General features: G+C 47.4%; 1 protein-coding gene across 4 annotated transcripts in view; it reads left to right on the forward strand.

Annotated features, from left to right (window-relative positions):
• Positions 1-1,273: 1,273 nt before the first annotated feature.
• MTURN (maturin, neural progenitor differentiation regulator homolog) overlaps positions 1,274-17,511 on the forward strand; it is a 29,505-nt gene continuing 13,267 nt past the window's right edge. For 2 of the 4 annotated variants that reach the window (XM_082472165.1, XM_082472162.1), the window contains exons 1-2: positions 1,293-1,856; positions 11,529-11,651. In XM_082472165.1, the coding sequence (XP_082328291.1) occupies positions 1,695-1,856; positions 11,529-11,651 (285 nt within the window). In that variant the 5' untranslated portion in view covers positions 1,293-1,694. Of the gene's footprint in view, positions 1,857-11,528; positions 11,652-17,511 lie in introns of all 4 variants that reach the window. The other 2 variants (XM_082472163.1, XM_082472164.1) reach the window with 2 other exon arrangements.

A 17,511-nucleotide genomic window follows, 5' to 3' on the forward strand; every position in this document is an offset into this window, starting at 1 on the left:
ACTCCAGGAATGTTCACTGAACTGAATTGTTTTAAAGGGATTCAGAAATTACAAAGTCGTGAAACTGTTACACATGAGCATTAACTTCCAGGTAAGGACAACTCCCATCAGGAAAAAGATCAGATAGGATGCAATGCCCAGGATGCCTTTAGGCTGATCACTGTCGTGACCTCTTCCTCTACCAAAAGATTAACTGGATTTTCTACTTTCACTATGGGAATACAGCTTTGATTTTATTAAGGGAAGTCAAGGGAAAAAGAATTCCTATCCTAGAGATGTGCAAGAAAAACAACTTTCCAGAATCGCATCTATTCTATTGAGGAAGTGGTGTGTTCAATGCGTTTGTGGTGTCATGAGCTGCCCTTCCCTAGTCTGCCAGCTCTTTGAGGGTGGAACTACATATTATTCATATTTATATCCCTAAGGCTAGCACAGTGCCTGGTTCAGAAGACAAACTTTAAAGATAAAAGCTGATTAAATGTTTGTAGAATGAATGCTATTTAGCCTGTCTCTGCTAGTAGTCATTCACTTCCTGTGGGCCAGGGCTCTGTCCAACGCATTTTCTGCAAGCCAGCAATGCCTGTCTGTTCCCCGGCAGCCAGTGAGCATTCAACAGGTGCACCCTTTGGGCCTTGTACTCTTGTTTTAAAATGTATTTTATTCTCTCCCAAATTAGCAGTTGATCATTTTAGGTTATACAATATGGATTGAAGGTGACTACTATTCAAGCTAGTCTTATAAGGCTTATTTCTAAGAAATATTCAGCTTTATGTTAACACACACACACACACACACACACACACACACACACACACAAACAAACCCCCAAATCCCAAAACTTTCATTTTCCTTTCCAAATGGACATTCATTTCAGTGTCTAGTAAATGTATTTATGGGAAACATTTCTTTACGTTAATCAGAGAACAGAGCTGTGATTTCTGAAAAAAAAAGCTCGGTTTCCCTTAGGTTTTCTCAGCTCCTCCATTGCTAGCCTCAGACAAGGTACACGTTATCTGCAATTCTGTGAGCTTCCCTGCGTTTCAGTCGCATCGGGGAAAACGCTTTCCCGGCCTTCCAAAGGCAGATAAACGCGATCCAGATAACTCCACTTCACTGCAACCTGGAAGCCGCGGATTTCGGGCCCGCGCTGTGACGTCACCGGGCTCGCAGGCCGCGGCGCTGGCCTCAGGCTCGGCTGATTGGCTGGGGCCCATGACGTCACGGGCCGGGGCGGCCCTGGGTTCGGGAGGGCCCAGCTATGCTCAGGGTTAGTTTTTAAAAAGGTGGGGGTGGAACAGGGGAGCTCGCGGAGCGCCCGGTCCCTCCCGCCGTGCCAGGTCCCGCCCGGTCGCGCCCACCGCCAACCTCGCCCGGCCGCCGCGCCAGCCTCGGGGGCGGCCCGAAACGGGGCGGGAGGAGAGGCGGAGCGGGGAGGAGCCGGGCGCGGCGCCGCGCTGTCCCTGGTCGCCGCCCACCCCGTTACACACAGCATGTAAACAGTCCCCGCCGGGAGGAGCCCCGGGACTGGAGGGAGCCCGCGTCGCCCGGCCCCGCCGCCTGCCTGAGAGCCCACAGAGCTGCGCGCTGCCCGCCCGGGAGGAGGGCGCCCGAGGAGAGGAGGGCGGGCGGCGAAGGGAGCGGGAGGCGGGCGGCGAGTGAGGAGGCTGAGGGAGCAGCGGGCGCGGCGGGCCAGGATGGATTTCCAGCAGCTGGCTGACGTTGCGGAGAAATGGTGTTCCAACACGCCCTTCGAGCTCATCGCCACCGAGGAGACCGAGCGCAGGATGGATTTCTACGCCGACCCCGGCGTCTCCTTCTACGTGCTGTGTCCGGACAACGGCTGCGGGGACAATTTTGTGAGTGCCTGGGGGAGGGACCGCCGCAGCGCGCGGGAGTGTGGACTCGCGGCCGCTTCCCTGCGCCCGAGCTCCCTCGCCGCGAGGCGGTGGGGCGGGAGGTGGGGGGGCGTAACCGGCTGACCGCGGCGCACCCAGCTGCTCCGCGCTCCGCCGGGGGAGCACTCGGGCCCGGCCCGTTGGGGTCAGCGCTCCGGGTGCGTCCGGTAGGCGGCAGGCAGGGGCGTCCTTAGGATCCGGGGAGCCGGGCTAGAGAGGGCTGGTTCCGGGACGCGACCCCACGGCTCGAGCGCTGTGCTCGGCTTGGAGCATCTCCGGGGGTGTCTCAGCCTCGCACCAGTGCGGGCCAGGGCGCGCGGACCCTCCCCTTCCGCAGGATCCAGAGTCGGGAGCTTCCTACACCCAGGCGTCCCGCCCAGGTGAGGAACCCCGTTACCCTCTAAATGCGCAGACGCAACTCCTCGAGTTGTCCCTGCCAGGGAGAACCCGCTCCCGTCCCCCTCCCCCATGTTATTCTCATCGGTGTTTGGACACAAAGCCTATGTCCACACTAGCGATGCCCCATCTCCTGGACCTTCTTTGCGGAATTACACCTCGGATCTTAAAAACGCACTCGCGCGTGCGCATACACACACAAACACACACAGGCACGCCTATCCCCCTTTCCTCTCGTGCTTCCATTGCTTCTCTGTGAACTTCCAACGGGGTGTGTGGAGCCCGAGAGGTTCTGTCCAGCTGAGGCGGCGGCCTCGGCCCTGCCAAAGCCCTTCGGTTTTTCTAGATGAGGGGGAATTTCTCTTCCCCACCCCACTCCCCGCCCTGCCCCAGGCTCGGAGGTACCGGGACCTGGAACTGCGGTGTCCAAAACCTCGACTTTGCATCCTGCGCCCACCTGGGATCTTGGCGCTGGTAGTTTAGGAAGGGGATGTAGAGGGCCGGGGAGTTGGGTTGGGAGGTGCAGAGACTGGGCGAGGATGGCGCTTCATGAAGTGTTTGTAAGGACGAGGAAAAAATAATGGTCCCCAAATGTAAGATGGAGGCGGCTATGGGCTCAGGTTACCAGCCTGAGTCGCCGGCCTGAGCCTGGAGCTGGCGCTGCTGCCGCCCCTGCGGACGGAGGTGGGGCAGCGCCTCGGCGAGGCCTGGCGCTGGCTCCTCAGGTAGGGTGAGACAAAGCTGGGCCGAGGTCCAGGCTGTCGCGCGCCCCTACCACCCACGGGAAGTTCGAGAAAGAGTTAGAGAGACAGCAAGATTGTCTCTCTTGGCCCCAGAGAGATGAAGGCTTCTGTATGACTTGTCGATAAAGCATGCCCCTCCCACCACCTCCACCCCACTCCACCCCGCAAAGGTGAACAACCCACCTGGCCCCAGCCCTGCGACACTCTAGAAGAGGGATGGCATTGGGGGACAGCCAGATTTGAGTTCTGGCTGTGTGACTCTGGTCAGATGCATTTTAATGTTTTCAGATGCTCAGTGTACACATCCAGAAAATGGGTATAATACCAACTGCCAGGTGATCAAATAGATAAAGCACCTAATAGTCTCCAGTGCACAGCAAGGGCCCCACAAATTTGGGTCAGAGATCTGGGGTTCCCCAGAGTTTAGAACTTGTCTTTTTTTTTAAATTAATTTATTTATTTATTCATTTATTTATTTTTGGCTGTGTTGGGTCTTCGTTTCCGTGAAAGGGCTTTCTCTAGTTGGGGCAAGCGGGGGCCACTCTTCATCACGGTGCGCAGGCCTCTCACTATTGCGGCTTCTCTTGTTGCAGAGCACAGGCTCCAGACACGCAGGCTCAGTAGTTGTGGTTCACGTGCCTAGTTGCTCCGCGGCATGTGGGATCTTCCCAGACCAGGGCTCGAACCCGTGTCCCCTGCATTGGCAGGCAGATTCTCAACCACTGCGCCACCAGGGAAGCCCAGAACTTGTCTCTTTTTTAAGAGCCTCAATTTCTCACCTGTAAAATGAGGTTGATCAGAATGCCTCCATCATAGGTACTTGTGAAGAGCAAGTAAACTATAAGTGTATGTAAGAACACTGTTAACTGTAGTTAAAATAAGTAAATTAGTGTTGTCAGTGGGAGATCATTAAAAAGGGATTTACTCCATTGTAAAAGTGTAAGTAAGCTCCAGGGATATAGTGGAAAGGGCATCAGGGTCCAAGTAATTGCAGTGTTAGGGTTTGATTAGGAGTCCCTTCTAGCCCTGGGCTTCCTTGGACTGCCAGTGACCTTTCCCCCTCTTTATTGTTCGAGATGGGACAAGAATCACTCATGGGTCTGGATTTTACGGGGGAGAGTTCCACACAGCCTTCTTGCTGGCACTGCAGGAGGCATATCCGAAGAGAATAAGTGGGTAGAGAAAAGCAAGGCTATTCTCTTGCCTTGAATATATTTATCAAACCATCATTCAGAAACATTAAGTATATCAGGCCTTTTTCAAGGCCACCCATATTATATTTTAAATGTTTTCCCACCTGTATGAGTAAAGTGCTTGAAAGTATTTCTTTTGAAAGTATTCATTCACTGACAATTAAATGAAATAGATAGGGAAGAAAGATAATGGTGGTGGGGGGGAGTAATTCATTGGGTAGACTGGAACTTTTTCGTTTCTAGAGGCCATAATGGACAAGATGCCAACCACTGGAGTTTTCTTCGCCCAAAACTTCTCCTCTAATCCGTCCCAGGCCAGATTTGTCAAGTGCTGTTTGCCTCTAGCTAAGGGAACTCAGACATGAAATAAATGTCCTACTTCTCTTCTTTTTCTTTTCCCAGAAAAATCTGCTAAACATTAGAAGAAATTTGAGATGAAGGGAATGTAATCTGAAGGATTTAACAATAAGAATATTTACATAGCATTTCTCAATTTACAGAGTGTCTTTATATCATTCATTCATTCATTCAACAGACTTTTATTGAGGGCTCACTCTGCACTTGGCCAGGGCTACCTAGAATGGGGCCATTCTATTCATCTAAGAGGCAGAGTGGTATAATGGTTAGGGGCACAGGCTCTGGGGTCAGGCTACTCGAGTTGCACCCCAGCTCCCCACATCTAACTTTGAGCCTTGGGGGAAGTTATTTAACCCCTCTCTGCCATGATTTCCACATCTGTAAAATAGGGATGATATTAATACCTCCCTAGCAGACTTGTTTGGGAAAAGTGCCTAAAGTGGGGGTGATGATATTAGTGGCTCTGGCAGGGTCTCTGCACAGCAGTCCCTCTGGATCTATTTAAAATATAATCCAAGTCATGTTCTCACCACTCCCTACCTCTCCTGAACTGACTTCCCATTATTGCAATAAAACCTAAGCTTTGTTGGCTTCAAGTCCCCACATGATTTGTCTCCTGCCACCTCTATGACCTCATCCTGGACCATTCTTCCCCCTTGCTTACTGTGTTCCTGCCACACTGGCCTTTCTGGTCTTCAGACAAGCCAAGCTCATTCCTGCCTCAGGGCCTTTACGTGTGCTGTTCCCTCTGCCTAAAGTACTCTTCCCCCACATCTTTACATGGCCAGCTCCTTTTTGCCATTGCGGCCTGGGAGAAACCTTCCTGACCACATACTCCCTCCCTCACCCTTTTATTCTTATCATAGCACTCATCAGCACTTGATAGTCCACTGTTTATTTTCTGCCTGCCCCACTAGTCTGTAAGCTTCACGAGAGCTTGTCTTATCACTGTATTGCAGTGCTTGGAACAGTGTCAAACATGTGATAGGCGTTCAATCCATGTTTGTAAGAATGAATGACTAACAGTCTAGTGTAGAAGATAGTTGTTAAATTTCAAGAGTGACAGCTTCAAAGACAACTACCACTTACGTGCAGTTCACTGTGTGTCAGACTTTGCGTATATGAACTCATTTAATCTTAGTAATCTCACAAGCTACTCTGTAATTATCTCCACTTTACAGATGAGAAAAGTGAAGCCCAGCAAGGTTTACTAACTTTCCCACAGCTAATAGATGGTAGAGCAACTTGAACGGTAGCCTTGTAGTGAGTATATAGCACCACAGGAGTGACAACAGGGGACCCAATTCAGACTGTGGGTTCAAGGGCTACTTCTTATTGAGCCTCACAAATATTCTCTAAGGTGGGTATTATTATATCCCCATTTTATAGGTGAGGAAACCGAGGCTAATGAGTTTAAGGGACTCATCCAGGACTATGCCACTAAGAAGTAAGAGAGCCAGGACTTGAGCCAAAGCCCAGAGGGCTGTGCCTTCTGCCATGCAGACTGTACCCCAGGCAGCATCAGGCTGGGGGCTCCAGAGGCCTAGGAACAAGGACTTCTTTTTGTCTGCCCTCTCTTTGGCAGCTCCTGGGTCCCTTGTGCACTCCTTCCCCTTCTTGCTTCACAGGCCATCCCGTCCCTGCAGTCCGTTTCCAAACTGCTGCCCTGATTCAGGTCTCTCTCCATGGACGGCCAAGGAGTTCAGGTCCTGGGATAAAATGCTGCCAGTGCCTTGTGTGTGCTGGAAGTTCAAGGACACAGCTACTCTGCCTGGCTCTTCAGGTGTCATGGGGGAGTGGCCGACAGCACACACACAGGCAGTGTGCTCCCCTCTTCTGCCAGCTCAAAAGGTCCTGAGAGCTCGGTCAGGCTTGAGGAATGGGGTGTTGGCAGCCACTAACATGCCAGACAGACAGAGGGGCACGTGCTCCTGGGCATGGCAGCACCAGCTGCTTTCCCGCTTCGCCTAGGCCAGGAGAAAGGAGCTCTCAGAGCTCACTGCCCGGCCCCTCCCTGGTGCCTGGGCGCTGCCGACAGGGAGCGAGGTGCTCCCTTACTGTCCACGACATGTTTGGGTCCACGGTTTTGTAGAGTTTAATCCCTCCTCAATGCAAAAACAAAGGTAGCCGTTGTCATAGTATTGAAGAAAAATGTTTTATTTATAGAGGGACTATGTGATTTAATTTTATGTGTGTGCCTATGCCTATGTCTTTCTCTCTCCATTTTCGTCCTAGGCATGTCTCTATTCTTAACTATGTGACTAAATAACAACCTTTTCATTTTGGAGAAAGAAAATACAACTTGTTTGAATGAGATTGCATCATGTTTACATGGTGGTAGAGTGGAAAGAAGGCACTTTCTTGTTAAATTTAAACTCTCTTCTCAGTTTCCTCTTCTGTCAAATGGGGATAGTCATACCTATATCACATTATTATCTGCAGATTAAATGAGCAATAGTGGTAGACTCTAATGCCTTCCACGGTGGCCATGCATTATTCATACAGAGAGATTATTTCAGGGAAAAAGATATGTCCTTCATCATTCATGGGTGGTAATCCTGAGGAGAGTAAAATTCTGCTAATATAAATTCAAATAGGAGGGAATAAGCACTCATTGGGCCCCTGCCAAATGAGAGGCAGGGTTATCTACAGATTATCTCTTGGAATGTTTATAGCCACCCTGTGGGTATTATTATTTTCTGCGACTTACAAAGGAAGGAGCTGAGGCTCAGGTTGAAGGCATGACACCTCTCTTGACATCCTCGCTTTGCCCATTGCTTCCTGTGTGACCACAGACAAGTTGCTTAACCTCTCTTGAGCCTCAGTTTCCTCGTTGGTAAAACAGATCAGTGTTTGACACCAAGAGCAGATGGTAGGTGTGGCCAGCCATGCTCTTCCCTGGGCAGAAATACGTTGGCTGGCATGAGATGGCTTGTAGCTCTTACCCTCTTACACCATCTCTTCTGTGGAGAGCAGTCAGTTGTGCGTTAAGCTGCACCAACTTAAAATGCACTCCCCGGTACTGCTGACAGCAGAAAACCCATGCGGTGAGAGTGAGGCCCTTGGCAATGGCCCTTTGACACAGATAACTGAGTCCTGGGAGGGCAACAGGCGTGTTCTTAGCTCCCCTGCCACCCCCAACTCTGCCTAAGCACCAGGAAGTCAAGTGCCATCCCCACAAGTGGTAGAACCGTAGGAGCACACAGACTGTGATCAATAAGATGTTTGCAGGATTGAATTACCTTGATGATCTAATTCCATTTTTGGGTAAGCTGGATGTTCTCATCTATACTACAGAAAACAGGCGCTCATTTTCCTGTTTGCAGATGACATTGTTACAATGTCTTAAGCTGGGCGAGCTTTGATAATAAACTCTGACCCAACTTAAAAACAGAAAGAACGGCCACAGATGGTGTGTGCTGAAATCAGAATTCTCACTGGGGATTTTCAACTCTAAATGAGCAGGAATCTATAGACTGCTCAAGGTAGGTACAAGGGGGGCCACTTCACTGCAACCCATGCCATCCTGAAAATTGGAGGTGGTTTTAGTCAGTAACGACATTTAGATTTTTTTTTTAATGTAACGCCCACCCTCAAATATGTAGTTAGTCAAAGTTCCACTCTGGTTCTTGTTCTCAAATTGCAGTCCCAGAACCAGCAGCAGAAGCATCACCTGGGAACTTGTTGGAAATGCAAATTCTCAGCCCCATTCCCCATCAGAAACTCTGGGGTAGGACCCAACAATTGTGTTTTAATTAGCCTCCAGGTGATTGTGATGCAAGCTAAAGCTTAAGAACCACCCCTTTCCCCTCCTTAGCAAAGCCTTTTCTTGGCATTTCCCCTATTATGATAGTCCAGGTCTGCGATCTGCCTTGGCTCTAACTACCTTATTGGAAATTCAATACATTCTGTCCCCAGATTTATATTTGCCAGGGAATTACATTGTTCAAAGTCACAGGTTCTCTGACCCCCTGCTATAGTTTTTTCGTGGCCAAAGTGGGTGTTTGGTTACATATGCTTGATATTTTCCAAGTTGAAGGCCTTGTGGCCACGCCCTGTGGTGCAGGACTCTGGGTCTTCAAGTGCCCATTTGTCTTTGTACAAGACTAGACCCCAGATCCTGTTTTCAGTAGCTTCAGCCCAGCCATCGCATGCTCTCTCTGCCTTCCCTTGGTTTTGGAATGGCCTCTCTATTTTCCTAAGAGGTAACCCTCCTGCCCCTAGTCCCTTTCCTGTTAGTTCTGAAGAGCTGGTCTGTTTTATATGTGGGCACTGCCTCGGGGCACTGATGGCATGTCTTTCTTTGCATAGCACAGGCCTCTGGAAAGCAGTGGAGGCAAATCTGTGTCCCATCCATGGCAAGTGCCAGGCTTGTTTACCCGGCACTGTTTGTCCTAATCTCTCTTGGTTTTACATTATTCTTCTTCTGTTGTTTCCCCTTTGTCTTTATGTTCTCAACTGCAGACTTAATTTTTAGTTCATCTTATCTGGTATGCTGACTGCCTTGATCAATTGTAGAAGGGGACAGTTTCAATAAATAAAACTGAATACCTTTTATTATGAGACACAATGGATATGAAACAGTTAACATTTAGTAAGTGATGTCTTTTAAGCGGCCGTGTATACCTGGGCCTGTCTTATTCCAACCCCCTGCTCCCTCATGTTATCATTTGGGCAGGGCTTCAGTTAAAACTCTTTTAAACCACAAAACCAACACTACTGGGAATTCAGGATGAGTTAGACAGCCATGGGAAGGAAATTTAGGCACACTGGACATAAGGCCCTTCAGCAGGTGTTAGGTCTTTCTTCAATATATTCATAAATCAACAACTCCAAAAGTGGAGTAATGAAAATTGTGGCATGAATAATCTCCTCATGAGGCTATAGATGCCCTAGAAACACTCAAACTGAATAAACTGATTCCAAGCAGTGGTGGATACTCTGTGATTCTGTTATTGTTTGAGTGATATACTTTCCTTAGTTTACTTTGTAATTTGAAGTACTTTTTTAAAAAATGTAGTTAAAAAATAGCCATGCAAGGTTTTCATAGATACACCTGCTTCCGAATGAACTATATCCCAAGTTGCCTTGGATAGTGTTCTCAGTGAAGTCACATAGGGTGTCTGATTTAGCCTTGTGGCAGGTGGAAACCCCTACCCCCAATCCTCCTGCAGATGCAGAAGGGGAAATAGGCGACTTATATCCACCATTTATTGAATATCTACTATTTGCCAGCCAGGCACTGTGCCAAGCACTAAATAAACTTTTTACTTTTTCTCTAATCTTCACAACAAGTCTAGGGAAGGCAGGCTTAAAATTTTCCGTTGTGTGGTGCTAGGTGTTAATCCCATCTCTGACTTGGATAAGAATTTGAAATATGCTTGAACTTTTTAAAATTTGAGTTTGAAAATGGGTGCTGAGCTGAACTTATATAAAGTGGGACTTTATTATTTGTCTTGCAGAATCCCCACTAATTAAGAATCAAGTGCAGTAATGGATATAAAAGCACTTTGTACTGTTATGCTTTTGTACAATGCAAGAGACTATTATATAAATGGCATTTCAGAGGCTCAGCAACTTTAAGGGCCTCTAATTAATAGGGAATCGTGTTTGAGCTATTCTCTAAGGTTGGAGAATCTAGAAGTTATCTTTATTAGGTCAAGGCGATAGCTACTCTAGAAGTCTGCTGGAATTAGAGCAGCACGTGTCGGAAATGGACCTTCACATCTATGAAACACAGATAATTGGGTGGTAAAGATGGCATATTAGCACCTTGTTATTCTCTCTTGGATCTGAGCAGTGTTTTAAGTTCTTTCTAGTTCCTGGAGATCCTGCAGTGAGAAAGAAGGAAGTGAAATATGTTTATTGAGTGTTGGGCATATGACTTTCTGGGGTGATGCTCTAATCATTTGTATTAATAGGAGGGGGCAAGTGCTTGACATGGACCATTTCTCCAAACTGATCTTGTCTCTTGCTGCCTAGTCCCTGCTCCTTGCTCTCATCTGCCAAATATCTTCCTCTCCTCTGCATTTTTTTCACCAACGTTGAGCTGTCACTGCTCAGGCCCCTCTAAACAGCGATTCTTGGTACCTGACTGATAGCCTGATGTCATCCTGGTAGCTCAGTGCCCCCTCCATTGCTCAGATATGCAGGGGCCTTCTGCATCTACATCTCTCAAGCCTGTTTCTTGGACTTATTCCAGATCCTTGAACATTTATGGGAGAAACTAGCCTAGTCTTAAAGATGTGCTAAAATGGATATCCTCATTTGGGGAAAAAAAACCCCACTTGTCTAGCCCTAAGAAAAAATAAAACCTAAATCAGTCTCCTCTTGGTGCGTGTTAACATTGCAAGGTGTTGCTTGGGTACGTTGCCCTCTTAAAGCATTTTAAGGGAAGGTGAGCTTTCAGAAAGCCTTTGTTTCCTGGTGACTTAGTGATGACTTTTCTGTGTGTTCTCCTGAATTCATTTCATCTTGAAGTAAATTTACCATCACAGGCTAATCTGGGTAAAGAATATCTCCAAGTAAGCAGTTACAAACTATGCCTAATTAATCCTTCAGCCTTTCTCCTTCCTTTCTCCTTTCTCCTTCCTCCTGTTTTAAAACCACCCATAGCTGGCACCAGAAGGGGGGCGGTGGAAATCATGGGTGGGGGAATATTGATCCCAATGCTGCTTTTACTACGTATGAGCAGATTTGATGGAAAATTGAGCAGGTGAGATTATGGACCAGAAGCATGGGGGGTTTCTGCAGGGTATGCGTTTTCTGATCTCCTTCAATGCAAACAAATCAAGAATGACTATATGGATTTTACTCTGGAATGGAGGCCTTCTTCAAATTCACGTAATTAAAGAAAAAAAATCTTCTTGGCTTTGTGTATTTCAAACTGAGTATAATGACTGTGTGTCTTTGTTTTCTCCTTTCCCTTGCCGGCGGGCATGTAGCACGTGTGGAGTGAGAGCGAGGACTGCCTGCCTTTTTTGCAGCTAGCACAGGATTACATCTCCTCCTGCGGCAAGAAGACGCTCCATGAAGTCTTGGAAAAAGTCTTCAAGTCTTTCAGACCTGTAGGTGCCTGCTTGGCTTCTAAAGCCATCTTGTTGTCTCCATTGATTGTGCTTTGAATAACATGGATTGTGGGGAAAGTGGGCAAAACCTGGGGTGACTAATTGTTTTTCTCTTGTCTGCCCTGTGGCTTAAAGATAGCAGCTAGTGGAGGGAGGCTGAGGGCGGAGAGGGAGGGGGAAACGGGATGCGACACAGCTGTTTGTTGCAGGGATGATGGTTATTTCTAGCATCACTTGAGTTAAGAATCTCTGATTGGGTGGGAAGCAAACAGAGCCTTTATGAGACAACTGAGTATTCTGGTTCTCATCCAGTAGACTTAAAACCAAAATGCTTGGAAGTGCTATGGAGGTTCTCTTATGGTAGGAAGTTGCCAGAAGGCTATATAAAGGATGTTCCTCCATGTTGATGGATATGGAGAAGGAGGAAATTGGATAGTTGTTCTGTTCTTTTCTCTTTTTATGAAGTCTCTTATAGAGAGCTTGCTTTCCCCCAACCCCCTTAGGATTTAGGAATCTGTATGTCTATGGTTAGCTGACAGTTTGTTTCATTATAGCTGAAAAACATGTAAAATGAATACTCACCTCTAATTTGAAGACTACTTCTCTCTTTATTTTTATTGGAAGAGAAAGTCAGATTACGTGACACGTGCCCCAAGTTCAATTCCCTGCCCACCATAAATACTCTACATGCTCAGTGTTATTTGCTCTAGGATTTCTTTTTTTTTTTTTTTTTCTTTTTTCAAATCTTTTAAAATAGTGTCTACTTCTTTCCTGGAATTTTCAAACTTGTCTTTCGCTTCTCTGAACATGGTAGGCTTGGCTGCATAAGAGACTGTCAGATATTCCAGTATTTCAAGGTTTGGGAGTCTGTTCTGTCAGCTTTTGTTACCACTGGTTCCCCGTCCTGGTATCTTGTTTCTTTGCGTGTTGGATTATCTCTGCGTGCTTGAAAATTTGTATATTTGTATTTGAAAATTTATATATAGGGGTATATTGAGGCCTAAGATGATGGTACTTTCCTCCAGAGAGGATTTGTATTTGCTTCTGCCAGGGCTGGAGGGGCCCTGTCAGTCAGAGACCACCCTCAATCAGTTTGAGACTTGTGGTTCTTAGAACTCTCCAGGTGATGGACAGTCAGGTTGCAGGCCTGGTTTATTCTGGTTCATCCTTGTTCTGAGAGCAGCCTCAGTCTGTTCAGGCTGATAGAACAAAATACCATAGACTAGGTGGCTTATAAACAAAAATTTATTTCTCATTGTTCTAGAGGCTGGAAGTCTGAGATTAGAGTGCCAGCAGATCTGGTATCTAGTGAGGGCCCACTTCCTAGACAGATGGCCATCTTTTCACTTGAACTTCACATGGTGGAAGGAGAGAGAGAGAGCCCCAGGGCCTCTTTTATAAGGGCACTAGGCCATTTATAAGGGCTCTACCTTCATGACCTAATCACCTCTCATAGGGCCCACCTTCTAATACCATCACCTTGAAGGTCAGGATTTCAACATATGAATTTGGAGGGGGGAACACAAATACTCAGACCATAGCATAGGCTTTTGGGGTCCTAGCCTAAAGTGAGGATGGTTTATAACAGTTTGCTCCTTTGAAAGGCCCTGGGTTTGACTTTGGTCTCCCTAGCTCTTAGAGTAGGCCAAGAATGCAGTAGAAGTTTCTTCCAGGTCAGCAAATGTCCTTAGGACAAAAGCAGCTTTTTTTGATAGGTTTACCTCTCTGGGTGCTAATTCTCAATGTATTTAAGAAGGCATTTTTCATATTGAATCCAGATTTTTTAGTTCTCTTTACAAGAGTTTGTCCCGATCACTATCACTTAATCCATCATTATAAAAAGTGGAATTTCAAGTGGCTTTTGTCACTTTATCTGATTTGTATCATTTGTCCAACCAGTTCTTTTTGTTGTTGTTGTTTGTTAATTTTCTAAGCCTGTTTGGCTTATTCAAAATAGATTTTTGACTTAATGATACTGGTCTATCCCACTTCCATTCATTCAAGATGTATTTACTGAGTACCCAGTAGGCACTTGGCACTGTTTACTGCTCTGTTCCTAGCAGTTGAACTAGACAGATGAAAATCTTAGACCTCACAGAGCTTATATTCTAGTGGCAGAGAGATAAGATAAATGAGTACAACATAAGATAAATGAGTACAGCACATAATGTGTTAGTGACAAGTGCAGAGGAGAAAAAAAACATGAGTCAGGGAAAGGGGGTGAGAAGTGTCAGAGGCACTGACAATTTTGATTAGGGGAGCAGGGAGGGCTTCACTGAGAAGGTAATGTGAGTAAAACTTGAAGTGAGATGTGAGCCATGAGGAGAGCTACAGGAAGAGCTTTCCAGGTAGAGAGAACAGCAGATACGACCACAGAGGGAGAGGAAACCAGTGTTCAGAGAACAAGGAGGGGCTGCTGCGGCCTGAGTTGGGAGGGGAGGGGAGGAGCATCGAGAGATGAGTCCGAGGAACCTCAGGGGCTTGCAGGTCACGGAAGGACTTGGGCTTTCTCTCCCGTGTGCTGCTGGGGAGCCGCTGGGGGGGTTTAAGCGCAGGAGGGATCTGCTGAGTAGAGAACAGGCTGTGCGGGGGAGCGTGGGAGCAGGGAGCCCAGTGAGGGGGCTGTTGCTTTCCTCCAGGCGAGGCCATCGGTCTTGGACCAGGATGGTCACAGTGGAGGTGGAAGAAAGGGGCCGATTCTGGAGATGCCTGAAAGTAGACCCAGCGGGACTTGCTGATGGGTTGGAGGCGTGCTGTGGGAAGAAGAAGGCATGGATGACCCCAGAGGTCCTCATCTACTCAGTGAAGGGAATGGTGTTCCTTGACTGAGGTGGGTGAGGCTGCAGGAGGAAAGTTTGGGGGTGGGACTATCAAGAGCTCGGTTATGGACACGCCAGTGTTTGAAATACCCGTTAGACATCCAACTAGAGATATCAAGGCAAGCAAAACTTTTTTTAAAAAATTGGTTCCCTCAAATCTCAACCCCCCCAGACTATCTAATTGGCAAATGATACTCACTGTGCAGCTGGTTTCCTCAGGGGGGTTCCACTCATTAGCCTGCCACCTGATTCTCTGTATGTGGCTGTCATCTGGGGTGGCAAGCAGCAGACTACCTGCAGAGTGGGCTCAACTGCAGAAGGTGAGCGCCCACCAGGACTCCTTTTGCCATCTTGCTTTACCAAGTCTATGGCTGTATTTCAGCAACCAGGCCGCCACACGTAAATGGAAAAAACTGCAGTCCAAAAAATCCAGACGCACAGCTAAAAGCGATTGACTTGGTTGAATACTTTCTCTCAGATCAAGCTGCTTTGTGTCATGGAGACACACAGATTTCATTTAACGCCGTTGGGCTTCCAGAGTTCGTTTCTAAAGCAGAGCCTTCCGCCACAGTGGGCAGGGCTGGTGCTCCCAAGGCGGGGCCTTCACCTGGCACGGCGCCCCCTTTGGTGGGGAAGCTGTCGCGTGCTGGGCACTCTGGCTGGGTCTTTTTGCCTTCGGAAGAGGCTGGAGGCCTTCTCAGGACTAGTGAGGGTGAAATGCACACAAGCTTTGGGTTTCTCTCAGTCAGGATGTGCCCCAGATCGGATGAGAAGGGAGTGTTACAGACCCAGGTGAAGGACTGCTGGAGATCGGTGGGGAAGCTTTTACCCTCTCCCTCTCCACTGAAGAGTGTATTTCTTCCCACTGGTATTTATCTGTTTTATATAAAGGAGCTTTGGATTTAGAAATAAGACCCAGGAAAGGGGTTGTAGCTGAAAGTATTTGTTGAAGTAACACATACCCAAATGCTACAAGGTTATCACGCAGGTAAGCTTGAGCACCTCATTCCCTGAAAATTTTTGATAATCTGATGAATCTGTGTAGCTCCTTTTTGTTTATAGTTGGGGAAACCACAGAAGGAATATTTTTACCTTCATCTTAGAACAGCCTCATTCATGGCTTTGAATTCTTGCTTTACCTTGGCCAGCCTGTTGCCAGCCCCTACCCTGTGTAGTCTCTCCAGAAAGATAAGGACCTTTCTGTTGACAGCCTTCTGCTGCCTTTTGGGGCATCAGTCAAGCAGGGTCAGTTAACTTTGCTGAAGCCCACGCGTGCCTGCCTGCATGGGCCAGAGAATGGAGTCATCTTCTGGCCATCCTCGGCGATCCTGCCCGCAAGGCTCTGCGTGCCACAGTAGCACTCTCTACCTTTGGACATTACAATTTTGTAGACTGTGTGCTTTTCCTCCCCTTTCTGTTTGCCTTCTCCCCCCCATTTCTGTTTGCCTTCCTCTCACTGAAACAATCAATATCACAAAGTCCATGCCCTACCAAAGAAATCTGTTGTTCGATTTGACAAGAAAAAAATAATTATTCTTTTTCTTATTCACCATGTTACTCCTCCTCTTTTTTCTCTCTCTCTTCATCACATGATCAACAAAATGTATGATCATCTGCTATTTGCCAAAGCACCGCTTTGGAGAGTAAGAGGCAGGGCAGGGTGCCTAGTCCTTGCGCTCAAGGAGCTGGCTTTCTGGTAGGAGACAGAGCCACAAAAACGTACAGAGAAACTCCAGGTTACAAAACCGAGCATTTATTTTGGTCTAGACACTCTGCTAGGTACAGTGCAAAAGAGTTCCATTCCCTGCTCTGCTTACTCCGATCTGCTGGTTCTCTGGGGAAGTGTTTCCTGACAGGATGTCAGTGAGTGTGCACCGACCGCAGGGTGTTGGTTGTGGTCCCTTTACCTAGTTATGCAGAATCAGGTTACTACAGTGATGAGGAACCCAAGCTCTGGGGGCAGGCTGCCTGGATTCAAATCCCAGTTCTGTCACTTGCTGGCTGTGTGACCTCAGGCAAGTTACTTGACCTTGCTGTTTCTCAGTTTTTTCATTTGTAAAAGTAGGAAACAAATGATGATAGTTACCTTAGGATTGCTACGAAGATTAAATGACACGATTCTTGTTGGGGACTTAGTGCAGCGCATGGCACAGAGGATAAGCATTGAGTAAATGCTGGCATTGACACGGACGGGATGGGGACACTCGTCAAAATACTGTTGAGAAGTGAGCTCAGTAGTGAAAGCTTTCATAGGACCCTTAGGTTTTTGATGGAGGAAGAAAACAATTTGCTAAGTGATTTCAACACACGCTTAACAGAAGACTCTGGCTAAGATAAGGGATTTTAAAGGGGCAGTGTTGGGGTATTATTGCCAAAAGTTTATCGACACTGGTTTTGGCAAAATAATAATCATCCATTCAGTACCTGATCCGTACAACTCAGTGGGTTTGAGGCTAGTGCCACAAGGGGGACGAATGGATGCTCCTGTCCCCAGAGGGACATATGACCAAAGAGCCTCTGGTGACAGGGTTATGGGTGATATTTATTTTCTCTTCTGGATTTTCTAAATTTTCCATGATGTCACAGAAAACATTTATAATCAGGAACTATTGTGTTTTTTTTTTTTAAAACTGCCTTATCTACTATGTGTCATAAGGACTGGGAATATCAGATGTGAGTGGGCTCATCGAGGAACAAAGTGCTGGCAGTGGCTTCACGAGGAGGGGGGACTTGAAAGGGCGAGATCTGGACAATGCTGGAGCAGGAGGAGGGCCCGCCAAGAAGAAAGACCAGGAAGGCCCATCTTGGCCCCTTAGCTCAGAGAACCTTAGAGATGTCCCTGGGTGGGGCAAGGTGGCTTAGCCCTGGCCTGGCCGGCTCCCAGCCCGTGTTGTTCAGCCTTAGTGCCCCCATCTTTAAAATGGGGGTCATGCATGTTTCTGTGTCTTGTGGATGCATGGGGAGCTTCCAAATCAGAACACAGAGGGCTGTCAAAGCCCAGCCACCCCACTGAGGTTTGTTTCAATTTCCAGCTCATAACT

The sequence above is a fragment of the Balaenoptera physalus genome (genome assembly GCF_965194825.1).
Source record: "Balaenoptera physalus genome assembly, chromosome: 8".
Taxonomy (NCBI): domain Eukaryota; kingdom Metazoa; phylum Chordata; class Mammalia; order Artiodactyla; family Balaenopteridae; genus Balaenoptera; species Balaenoptera physalus.